The 12,772-nt window shown below is 49.1% G+C and overlaps 1 protein-coding gene across 4 annotated transcripts in view; it reads right to left on the bottom strand.

Annotated features, from left to right (window-relative positions):
- The window catches only part of ZDHHC3 (zinc finger DHHC-type palmitoyltransferase 3), a 60,373-nt gene that overhangs the window by 4,626 nt on the left and 42,975 nt on the right, over positions 1–12,772 (bottom strand). For 2 of the 4 annotated variants that reach the window (XM_054479726.2, XM_063661976.1), the window contains 2 exons: positions 9,375–9,505; positions 5,258–6,929 (listed from right to left, as the gene is read on the bottom strand). In XM_054479726.2, the coding sequence (XP_054335701.1) occupies positions 6,771–6,929; positions 9,375–9,505 (290 nt within the window). In that variant the 3' untranslated portion in view covers positions 5,258–6,770. Of the gene's footprint in view, positions 1–5,257; positions 6,930–9,374; positions 9,506–12,772 lie in introns of those variants that run through there. The other 2 variants (XM_063661975.1, XM_054479728.2) reach the window with 1 other exon arrangement.

The raw sequence follows: 12,772 nt of genomic DNA, 5'->3' as shown, positions 1-12,772 counted from the left end.
TGAACACTGAATTATAATAATGCAAAGCTGGAAATGAGAAATGCCCAATAATGATGGTTAAGCAAATGATTCTATAACACTATGCAGCTAGAAAAGATGGTTTAATATAGTTTTACATGACATTAGAACATTTGTCTGTGTGGTTACTTTTGGGGATGGAATTCTAGATGATTTGTATTTATTTCTGTAGACTTCTCACACAGTCCAAGTTTTACCAATGAGCCAATGTTACTTTTATAATCAGAACAAAAATAGCTGTTTCAGAAAATGGATCTTGTTGACACAAGTCTAGAGGGAACTTCATGTGGGTCATGAGCATGTGATGCCATGCTGCTTCCTGACTGGCCCCTCGCCAGGCCTCCCTTCTTGGCACAGAAGCAGTGACCAGCTGATATGATTTGCTTTGGGCATTCTGCATTCTCTTCCTGGGTGATCATCTGCAGCCTGTCGAGAAAGAGGCTTTAACTTCATAGCACGAGAGCTGGGACATCACCATACGGCAGACCCGGCTACAGAGGAGACACCCAAAAATGACAGACTGGCTGCATCCACACTGACTTGGACTCAAAGCCATGACCATAGGTTTTTATACCCTCCTTGTGAGGAGGTGGGTATGAGTATTGATGATTGGCAGATGGGGAAAAAGCAGAAGTTCCAAGAGGCCATGACGGTGGCCAAGGCTCATCTAGCTTGTTATGTATCAGAACTGGAACCAGAACTAGTCTTTTTTTCTGCCCAACATGTTTCCAGTTCTACTGCAAATCACCACTGTGCCCAGGCTGAGCTCAGTCAGAGAGAAGGGGAATGAAGCCAAGAGCCCACAGGATGATTATTTGCCATTCATGTGACATGCTCCCAGATAGGCACTCTTGGATTATACTCAACCTCCTCACCAACCTCATAAAGTATTCCAGATAGAGCCTGGCCTGTCTACCAGAGGTCTTCAGCAGTAAAGTGGACAAAAACGTTCAGGGAGTGTTGACTTTTGAGTCTAGAAAGAAAATATTGCAAACAAATCTGATGTATAAAAATGGGCTGAGGGCTGCTTTTTCCTGGTAGGACTCAATTTTGAGTTTTGTGTGGATTTAAAGGGATCCTGCAGGCAAAGTTCTTAAGCTTGAGGTTTGAAGAGGATACTAGCTTACTAGTAATACTAGCTTCAGGTTCAAAAGAACGAACAAAAATGGTTGATGCCTGGTAAAGGGGTCACAGTCGACACCAGCAGCTCTTGCAGGGTGTGTAATGGGCCTTTTGGCCCAGGTCAGTCTGGGTGACACATGAGCTGTGATCTGTGAACAAACTCACCAACACTCCAAAATGAATGTATTAGGACTAAGGCTCCCGAGGAAGGAAGAGTCTGTGCAGAACAGACTCAGCTGAGCCCCACAGAACGAGAACAGGTTGTTCCCTGCTCCCCGTATCATCAGATGTAGAAAGCCAGAGCCTCAGGGAGCAGCCTGTGCAAATGTGTCTCTTCATAGCTGGCCAGATAACACTCTCTCTCCTCATCAGAGATTTCATACCTCTATATTGTAACCCACAAGAGGAAACATTTTTCTGTTGCATTCCAGAACATGTATACACACAACTCCCTAAGCTTCATAAAACAATACTTATCCTGCAATATGTAATGCATTAAACATTTTTCTTGAAAAGCATGCTGGTTGCAAACCATGAACGGTTGTGACCAATGGTTTGAAAAGCACAGCTCTAACATAGCTAACACTTATAAAGCCATACCAGGCCAGACACTATACATTCCTGTTCATCACCCTCATTTAATCCTTCCATTAACTTTATGATTTAGATTATCATTCCCGTTTTCAGATGAAAAAACTGAGGCTTAAAGACGTTACTGCTCAAGGTCATATTTTGGTAGTAGGTGTGGTAATACGTAGCCAAGCAGACATTTCAACCAAAGACTGAAGCCAGGACCCAAATACTTGGTCACCAGACTATATGGCCTCGGCTGCAGAAATTCAGGGCAGCCTTATGTCCGTGTTAGAGCACGTGCGGCCCCCAGAAGGCTTTTGGCAAACGTCCCTCTGCAGCGCTTGTCATCACTCCTTGGATCAGCTTCATCGGCTCCTCTTGTGCTCAACAGAGTGGGATCCCTAGGGGCCACTCTGCTTTGCTACGGTAATCACACTGCTCAAGTCAGCAAGATGTTTACTTGAGGGAGAGGGTGAGAAAAAGAAGGTTCAGGTTGGGAGTATGCTGGTCAGTGGCTTGTTTCTGCTTCACTGTGAATTCTTTCTCTTCTATGAGGTGATCCTAAGCCAGATACGTATTTAAAGAATACAAGAAAAAGCCACATGGGTGTTGAAACCCACACGTAGAAAGCAAAGGTCAGGATGTGTTCAGGTCATGTATCCGGGCTGCTACAATGCCCCTGGCTCTAGACTACTCACCGGCTGCTGCTCCCATCTGGAGGTCCCTTGGTTCTATTCTTCTCTCTTTCCCTTCCGGGCTGGTTCTTCACCCAGAGGGCCCTTGGTCTAGAGATGGGTTCCACTAATGAGATGCACAAAGAGTGGTGGGCAGGCTAATAATTTGGATCTGCTTCATACAGACTTTCTTTGATGTCTTGGCAGTTGTTTGTTGGGGAGGCCGCAGCTTATGAGGCAAGGTGGTCTCAGTGGCTTCTCAGTGGAGGGAACACGTGCCTGTCTCACAATCAGCACACCTCGACTGCACTATGCTGAGCCCAGCAGCACACAGGACCCATATCACCAGCAGGCATCAGGGACCACCTGAGGGGGGACCCCTGCAAGCCCCAACTGGATTCTCAAACTTGATAGTCAGAATCACCTGGAGGGCTGTTAAGACACAGACTGCTGGGCCCCGCTCAATTTCTGGTTCGGTAGCCTGGGGTGGAGACCAAGAATGTGCATTTCTAACAAGTTCTCAGGTGATGCTGATGTTGATGTTGCTGGTCTGGCAACCTCAAGAACACCTTTGAGGAGGATTCTAGCAAAATCTTTCTCTTTTCACATTTCTTTGATATTTAAGGGCACCTTCTAGGTGGGGCCCCTTCCCTCTACTGGCTGGCTCACCCTTTAAGCTGATGCACTGCAAGTCTTGAAAAGAGAGAAATTTAAAACCCATTAGCCTGGCTGAGAAAGCCCATCCCAGCCCCCCCAGAGAGGAGTTTCTGTGTAACGCCAACCTCACATATGTGTTTAAAATGTTTGTTTTTTTTTTTTTTGAGACGGAGTCTCGCTCTGTCGCCCAGGCTGGAGTGCAGTGGCGCGATCTCGGCTCACTGCAAGCTCCACCTCCCAGGTTCACGCCATTCTCCTGCCTCAGCCTCCCAAGTAGCTGGGACTACAGACGCCTGCCACCACGCCTGGCTAATTTTTTTATATTTTTAGTAGAGACAGGGTTTCACCGTGTTAGCCAGGATGATCTCAATCTCCTGACCTCGTGATCCTCCCGCCTCAGCCTCCCAAAGTGCTGGGATTACAGGCATGAGCCACCGCGCCCGGCCTAAAATGTTTGTTAATTTACCTCTACCTAAATGGTTTCTGCATTAGGGGATGGTGGATTCTAACTATTTAAGTGGCCTAGCCAGATGAGCAAAAGCTAATACTTGGGGCTTTTTCAAGTACAGGGCTGGGCCCAGTGACTCACGCCTGTAATCCCAGGGCTTTGGGAGGCTAAGGCGGGAAAATTGCTTGAGGCCAGGCATTTGAGACTGGCTAGGGCAACACAGTGAGACCCTGACTCTATTAAAAAACAACAAAATTAGCCAGGCATGGTAGTACATGCCTGTAGCCCTGGATATTCAGGAGGCCAAGGCACAAGAATCACCTGAGCCCAGGAGTTCAAGGCTGCAGTGAGCTCTAATTGTGCCACTGCATTCCAGCCTGGGTGACAGAGCAAGACCTTGTCTCAAACAAAAAAGAGGAAGTACAGTATGAAGAAGACAAAATGGTAGGACTAAAAGGAGATTTAGCACATGCACTTCTACCCAAATGTGTTTTGTGTACATGATATTACCAAGTCCATGCAAATATGCATAGATTATAGATTTGCTTGGATCTAAGCCTTTTGCATATTCAGTCTGGTTGCTATGAACACAAACCTGACAGAGATGACAGAAGGAAAGCAAGCTGGGGATCACCTAATCCAACAAGGCACATCTTTATTTTTCACTTCCACTCCCCAGAGCCCAGGCTCTGAAAGACTGTGGCTACGACTGGTTCAATTTCCCATGAGTGCACCAAACAGTACTATCAGAACTCCTGTGCCCAAGCCAAAAGTTGGGGCTGACTTTGTGTAGAAAGATATCCTCTTTCATTACATCCGGAAATACTGAGGAGAGCTCAGAGATGCTTTCTCTTCCTGTGTGGAAGCCAGGCTGGGAATCAATCACTACCCTGCAAACGATGGCTACATTCCTCAGTCATTGTGCTCTCAGCAAAATATCAGTCTGAACAAAAATGAAATAGGAAAAATGCCAGGAACCTTGGGGTATTCCTATCTTCTGAGAGCAACTGGTTTGAGAGCACAGAAACATTGACTCTTTCTAGCCAAGGCCTATACAAAACCAGAGGCAGAATCCTATAGGATATCTGAAGGAACCCCACTCTATTGGAAAGACGAGCATAGTATGCACAGCTTTAAAGGAGGAGTTTCTATTTTTAGGACTAAAAAAAAGTCAATGCATCTTCAGCACTATCTACTGCATTCCTGAGAAATGCCAGGGGAAAAGAGCTAACCTGGCTCACTTTAAAAAATGCCCTGGAAGATGGAGTATTACCAATCTCTTCCCCGTAGCGGAGGGCCACAGCTGCAGCCCCACTCTAGTTATTTAATACAATCACACTTCATACACCTAAGTGAACTGTATATTAAGAAAAAATTTTTAAAAAGCATATGGAAAACAAATGCTATCAACTTGATCTAAAACAGCATTCTTTTTTTTTTTTAATCTTAGCATCTCAGCCTTGCCCGTATCACATGAATAGCACCGTAGAGGCAATGTAAAGTTAACTGACTCAGGAAAGCTCTTAGGAGATCCCATCAGCACAAAGGAATTGATTCAGGCTGCAGAAAGCAAAGGAAAGAGGCCTGGTGGGGCAAGCTGGTTCAAGAGAGGGACCGTAAGTGCATTTTAAAACCAAAAAAAAAAAGTATCCTCATTCAAGAGACGGAGCAATGAAACAAACACCCAACCAGAGAAAACTCAAGTAGATTGTGGATAGTTGGCCTCCCGCTAAGGGTAACACCTCGAGAGAGAGCTAAATCAGAACAGGTTTTGGAAAAATTTTATTGCATTTTGTTTCCGTGTGGAAGCACTGACAGAATTGAAAAGTGGCAGCATGTTCCACTTACTTTTCTGAAAAATCACATGGCTAGATTAACTTTCGCCCTACCCAGGACAGGATTGAATAAACCTTATCTCCTACCCCCACCCCAAGCAAAAGCTAAAAAAGGGGGTTTCTGGCAATTGCTTAAAAAACAAATCAATGTGTGAGAATTCCCAGATGGTCAATAATCATATTTGTTATTTTTGCACTTGGAAGGCACTCCCTACCTCCTTCACCTCTCTCCACCATCACCACCTCCTTCAAACAAGACTGACACAGGAAGTGCCTCTCAAATGGAAAATCTATTCTGTCCCAGTGCCACAGGCTTAGGTGTGTCTGTGGATTCTAGCCAATGGGATAGCCATAAGTCAACTTTGAAAGGGTGGGGACTGTGAGGTAACCCCAGCATCATGGTCATCTCCATGCCAGGACAACAGTCTCCCAGGTTAAAATATAGATAAGACACAGGTACGTGCACATTTATGGGGGTTAACTATCAGAAAGTGAATCCACTTTGAGGTTTATAAAATGAGAAGGGGATGATGGTGGGGCTGTATGTGTTGGGCACTGGTGCCTATTGCAGTCAGAATTCACACTGCTTAATTGACATCTTGCTGGGGAAGAGAGGGAGATGGGGTGGTGAGAGAGGAAGCAGATGTAACAAAGGAAAACGTAGCTTGCCTGAAATTGTGTAATTTTTTTTCCTCTTGATTGTATAAGGCATTTTGAACTGGAAAAACGTCTTTCCTTCACACTCTTCCAAATAATCACAGGGAATATAATCGCTGATTCAGAATACAAATAAGACCTCTTTCATTTCTCTCCCCACTCCCCTGCAAAATCATTCTACACACCCCAAGCCCATAAAGTACAAGGCAGGCAATTGCTTTGCGAGTTAGCAGGCAAACCGTGTCCACTTGGGAGGAGGTCGCTGTGCCAAGGTCCCTTCTGATCCTGCCCTTCTCAGGCCTCAAGGGGTAAGCATCTGTCTTCAGTGAGGTTTTATGTCCCATCGGGGAGCCCGCCACTGCCTCCTGGGCAGTGGGAGGTCAGGGCCCTCCTGGCTTTCCCATGCATCCCCCGCAGGGTGTCGGGACTATTCCATCCACGCACAGCGTCACGTCACTCAGTTAGCAGAATGGGCACAGCCCGAGACAGCACCCTCTATATTAGTCATGCCAGACAGACAGCACAGAGAAACCGGAGGCCAGAGAAGTGATTTTAAAAGGAAAAGAGAGCAGCTTCGGTCACCAAAAGAAATCGAAAGGATGGTTTTTAAAAAATAAAATGTGGGGACTTTTTTTTTTTCTCTGCAATGCTCAGCCATTTTGAGACATAAAAAAAGTTTTAAGAGTAGTTGTTTTGCTTTTTCGATTTAAACATTCATGAGAACGGATGGGACGGTAGTGCTGTGGTGTGGACTTGTGTCTGAGTGGCCATGCTGGTCGGGGTCCTTCAGACCACATACTGGTACGGGTCTGCCTTCCCTTGGTCTGGCGTGGCAAAGGGGCTGGCCCAGCCTAGAGAGAAGGGGTGGCCAAAAACGGCTTTCATGTTCATCCATTTTGTTTTTTTAGCCCATCTTCTCTCTTCCTTTTTCAATTGTTCTATTCCCTGAAAACAAGAACAATCATACTTTCAGTCAAGCACTGCATTGCTGTGGTTTCTGGGGAGGGATGTCCGCAGTGAGAGGTGAATGGAGTAAATGTTTCCTTTTTAAAGCAACAAAGCTATCTACATAATATATCTTTCTCATAAAAAGTGTTACTAAAAAAATTTCTCCTTTTTTTGGTGGGCACTCATTCACAAGAGGGAAAAAGAAGCACTATCAGCAGCACAGAAGCTGCTGCTTCTAAGTATGCCAGGCCGGGGTATGTCGCTAAGATAAGGAGCACGTCTCTCCAGCCCTGGCCCCTTGCTGAGCTCTGCAGAGGCGCTCTTCAGAAACTCTGTGCTGGGCTGTGCATGGAGTGCTATGAAGGCTTTGGCATGAGAGGCCTCAGAGCTGTTGGGGAGCTCGCAATCATCATAACCAATGATGGCCATTAATTTGGGATAGGTTCCTAGGAAGTTTGAAGCTACCATGACCACTTTGCAGACAAAAAAAAAGTAACGAATCAAATGACTGCTCTGGCGTTGTGTGTCTCACCAGCCTGGGGGATCAAGCAGCACCCCGCTTAGTGGGCCTGGTGAGACACAAACTGAGAAGGTTGAATAGGAGTGACAGACCACGAATGAGGGGAGAAGTCACCAGAGGAGGAAGGAGGAGGGATTAGTACAGGTTAGAGGGTGGCATGGCCAGGCCAGCCAGCATGGCATGGCAAAGGTCCTCCTAGTGGCTCCTTTGGGGAGAAGCATGGCGCAGACCTACGCAGCAGCTGTCACGGAGCCGGCGCCGCTTCCCCTGCTAAGTCTCAGGAAAAAACTGGGGGTGGGGGAAGAGCTGCTTCCTTCCCCTCTCCCTTCTTCAGATGGAGCTGGTCAAAGGGCAGGGCTTGAGAACGGGGCCCCTGCCCAGAGGGACAGGAGAAGAGCAGCCTGGCAGGAGCCTGGCCAGGGGTCTGTCTGCCGTGGTCTCTAGTAAAGGGGTGCTGGGAGGACAGCTGAGTCTTGGTCTTTCTTTACAGCCTAGGGACCTGGGAAGGGCACAGGGCAAGGGGAAGACACCCTTTCCCAGGTGGGGCATGGCCCTCCAGCTTTCTCCTTTCCTTCCAACACAATTCTCTTTAGGAATGGTCTTCTCAGGGAAGAACGGCTAGGACTGGGGCCGTGAGAGCTTGCCTTCTGGCTCCCCCAGACCATGGCCCAGCAGTATCCCAATGGCAGGCAGGTCCTGAAAGAATCCCCATCAGGTTCCCTGTATATCTTACGCAGAGAAGTTGGTCATGGTTACTGCTTGGATACAGGGCTGGATCTATACCATTGGCTACTAGTTTTACAGAAACTCTTTTGCAACGACATCATCATTTCTTATAAAAGAAAAAAAGTTGCCAAAAGCCCCGCAACCTTCTAAAAGTTACCGAAAGACCTGAACAATGGTGCTCTGGCAGTGGGCAGCACTGTCCCTTCTTTTCTCTGCATGTGCTCCTCTAAGCCCACAGGGGAAGGCGCCCAGCAGCAGTGGGAGGATGTTGTCGTCCTAAGAGCCTGCTCCTAATGCTGACTACCCTTAGGCCCAAAGCTTCACCCAGAGCCCTAGACCACTGGTGAGAGCTGACCCTGAGGGGGCCTCAGGATGCCAGGAGTCGTACAGGGATGGCTCTCAACCTCATGGCTCTGCTTGTTCCTCACACCCAGGGCTAAGTGCTGCCCCTTCTTCCTACGTAAATCCCCAGAGAAATGCCCATATCGCAGCCAGGGATTGACCACCTTGAGGTTTTCAGACACCTTAGGAAGGTCAGGAGACAGCAGTAGGGGCACCAAGGGAGTAGGCCCCAGTCTGGCACAGCCAGCAGCCTCAAAGCTTCCAGCGAAGGTGCTGTGGGCAGATGGGAGGTGATGGTGGGGGTGAGGAGAAGGCAGCGGACGAGGACCAGGGCTGGGCCGGACAGAGATGACCCAGAGGCCAGGTAAAAGCCTGCTGCCCTGGGGGCTCAAGGCAGACCTGTCTCTTGACTCTGCCCTCAGGACCCAGGCATGGTGGCAAGCTGACTTGCCTGTCCCAGCTAGGTTAGGGCACCCTGTCAACCATTCTATTTCAAGCCTGTGGCCCCCAGATGGGAAGGGTGCCCTCAGTGCCTAGTGGAGTGTCTAATGCAGTACAGTATAAAGGAAGACCTGCCATGGGGGGGATGGAAGGAAATGTGGTAAAGGCAGCCTTTCAGCCACGGCTGCTGGGCCACACTCCTGGTGTGATCTCCTATGGCTGCCCTAAGGCTGGAGGACTTGTGTGTGGATGAAGACGACCCAAGTGTAACTGCAAACAAAGAACTGTGCCCTGCACACCAGGGGCCTGACCATTGGGCTCCAGTCTGACTGTGAGCAGCTCTCCCAGCAACACAGACCCCGGGTCCTCCCCATCCCCAGGTGTGGAAATGGTGGGCAGAGCCGCCTGCTTACCGTCTCATCTGTGCAGATGGAGTGTACCTGGGTCCCAAACATCACTGATGTGAAAATGAGGAAGAGCAGGCCCTCAAAGCACAGCAGGATGAGTAGAATCACCGTGGTGGGTGGAGAGAATGAGCTGCACTCTGAAAGAGAAGCAGCACACAGAGCTTGGTACTGTCACCCACTGCCTGCTGCCCAGGCTCACCGCCCCACTGGGCTCCCACTCTGCCTCCTGCTTGCAGGCCTTCATTCCTCCTGGGTGCCACAGGTCTCTGGCCTCCAGGCTATGGTGAGAATCATCCTGGCCCACACTGGCTATCTCTCAATCCCTCAGGGAGGCCTCCTCAACAGGCCAGGCCCCAGCCAGGGCTTCCCTTCCCTAACACAAATCATTCCTTGTTCACCGCCCCCAATGCCAAGCACAGTGCCTGACACATGGAAGGGCCCAGGAAGGCCTCTGAAGTGAGGCATGAACGCCTGACGACACCACAGGGGACCCTCCTCTCCTCAGAGAGCACAATGCAGGTACACAGGTGGAGAGGCCTGTCCAGTCCTGCTATGGCCATAGGTTTTCTGGGCATTCCTGTATGACGTGCTGCCCCTCTGTGCCCCATCAGCTCACAGGCAGCTGTGGAGGATCACTTGGTGGCTTTGGGATTTTAAGCTTGGCAGGAGCAGTTGAACTGCTGGGGCTCAGCCTTGACCACAGTGTGAGGTAATGCACTGCCCCCGCTCCCAGGGACATTTGCAGCACCGAGGCCATCAGTGTCAAAGGCCAGGGAGTCGACCAAAGAGGCATGGGCCCAGAGTAGGCGCTTTCACTGTCCTGGCCTCCAGCCCCGGGGACCTGAGGCCAGTCCCGCCATCTTCAGGCCTCCACCCACTGCACTGTGAAGCAGTGAGATTTGACTAGAGGTACGGTTTGCTTTTAAGCAGCAGAGTCTTTTGTGTGAACAAAGTCTAAGTCAGAAACCCAGCGCAAGGAAGAGAAAAGCGAAGGTGCTGTGGAGACGGTGGGGGTGAGCAGGGAGGGGAGGGCCCTGAAGCGAGGTGGCCTGGGAAATGCCAGGCCTGGAAGATGGTGCTGACAGACAGGCTAGGCCCCTTGGTTGGCACTCTTCACCTAAGGACTTCTGCGCCTCAGTGCAGCTGCCCATGCTGGCTGAGCCTGGGCTGTGGTTTATTTCTCGTTGCTTCCATACTTGTGCCTGTTTCCCTGGCTGGAAAGATCAGATCCTGGAGGGCAGAGTCGGGCTTCATTGATTCTGGGAATTAAGGGAGTAAGCACTCCATCCAAGCCGTCCTGCTGGCTCCCCCATGGGAATGTCAGGAGGGGCAAGGGAGGTCAAATGTGGGAATGAGCTTGGAAAGATACCAAGCACCATGTGGGTGACAGGTAAGAAACATCTCATCTACAATACATATCTCCTCAGGTTTCCCTGGGAACTTATCGATGACTCAGAATGATTTCTCTTCTTGGCTCCTTGTGGGGCAGGGCTTGGTTGGGGTGGCCACCAGCCTGATGGGCTGGCCGTGGGTGGCTACAAGTATGGGTGGCCTTGGGCTGGGCAGGGTGTTGGGGAGAATGAGAGGCTCTGACATCTGGCAGACACCACGAGGTACACATCCTGGCACCAATTCCTGGTCATGAGCTCTAACTATAAGGCCCATACTAATATTCTGTTCCGGCCCCTGTGTCTTTCCTGTCCTTTGCATTGTGGAATTACCTGTTTCTTTCTGTACTGGTTTGATAGCTGCCTCTCCCACTACACTTCAAACTCCAGGAGGGGAGAGACTTTGTTTTGCTCACTGCTGTACAACCAGCCTTGGGACAGTGCCTGACAACAAAAGGATCTGGGCAAGAAGTTTGGGCTTTCTGAGATTTTGTTTTCCTTTCTGTACAGGGGAATACTTAAGAATTCATGAAAGAACATCTGCACAGTTCGGCCTTGGCCTGGCAGGAGCACATGGGCGTGCCTGCTGGACAAAGCACCTCCTTCTTACCTACCTCTGCTGCCCTGGAGCTGGTGGAAGAGCCCAGGGCCATGGCCTATTCTCCCTCCTTGCAAAGCAGCAAGCATCATTCATCTGTAGGCTGGGCCCCAGGAATTACCAATGGAGTTTGGGGAGGTAGGAATCAGATCAGGGAGTATGGAACCACCTCCTTACCCTTCTTTAAATATCAACTCAAAGTGCCCTAATCCTGGGGGACAGCCCTCTGCCCCCAATCACACCAGCTCCTATGGCCCAACAGCTCCACCAGGGCTGAGCAGTGAGGGCAGTAATGGTCATATACGGTCAACTCTCAGGCCTCAACTTTGGGGACTGACCTGTGCCTTCCCAGCCTAGCTGCCATAGAAGCTGGGTGCCTGAAGCCCACTCCATCAGGAATTTTGACCACAGTTAATCAAGAGCACGGCTGGGAGGACCCTGACCACTGGAGTCAACTGGACAGGGCTAAAAATCTTGCTCCAGACCTAGGCTTGAACGGCAGACCCTCTTGTTAGCTGAGTGATCCTGGAAACTTGTTCATCCTCTGTGAGCCACAGCTTTTGTCATCTGCAAAGTGGGAAGCATCTCTCCTACCTTGCAGGCTTGTTATAAGGGCGAAACAATGCACTGCTCAAAAAGACCTTTGGGCCATTCCTGGCTCCCAGTAGGCATTAATGCAATGGTGACTTCCAGCACCATTCCAACGACAGGGACATTTTGCCTCACTGACAGTCTGTGCTACCCCTATCACCTGCCAAAGTCTGTTAACTTGACAAAAGGTGGGAGGTGTTTGGGATGATAAAATATCCTAATTGGACTCCCTTGTCAAGTCACCAAGGCCACATCTGGAGTAGATCTGGTTCCCCAGGCCTAGCAGAAGGCATGTACTTCAGAATGCTCACCAAGTGATCAGGAACTTGCTGGCGACTCACCTAGATATGCAGAATGGCAAGTTCTGCACATACCCACTCACCCCTACCCTCCTCTCCTCTCTCTATTGTCTGCTGGCTTGACCTCTGCCATTTTACTTATGCCAGAATTGTGGGAAGAAGTCAGCATGTACAGGAAGAGCAAGAGTTCTAAAGACAGTGAAATAAAAAAAAAAGGAGGCCCATGGAGGGAAAAGCTTAGGAAATACAATGTTCCTTGCTCAAGACATTTGTCTCACAGATTGTGAGTGTGAAAGAGCCAGCCCAGCAGGTGGCCTCTTATTTCTTTTCCTCCAGCATCTATTGTTTTCCTTCAGGATCTGTGCAATCTTCTGGCTGGAGTTTCTTCCTCAGTATTTGCACATTTCAGTGGGATGCCTCTAAAGCAGGAAGAATTATCTACAATCTTAATGTAAATTCACGATTATCAGTGTAAGCAGTTAAAAAACACCATCACAAAAACCAAACAAATTAATAAAGAAACTCCAT

Source organism: Pongo pygmaeus, chromosome 2 (assembly GCF_028885625.2).
Source record: "Pongo pygmaeus isolate AG05252 chromosome 2, NHGRI_mPonPyg2-v2.0_pri, whole genome shotgun sequence".
Taxonomy (NCBI): Eukaryota; Metazoa; Chordata; class Mammalia; order Primates; family Hominidae; genus Pongo; species Pongo pygmaeus.
This window is presented reverse-complemented; position numbering and strand designations above follow the sequence as displayed.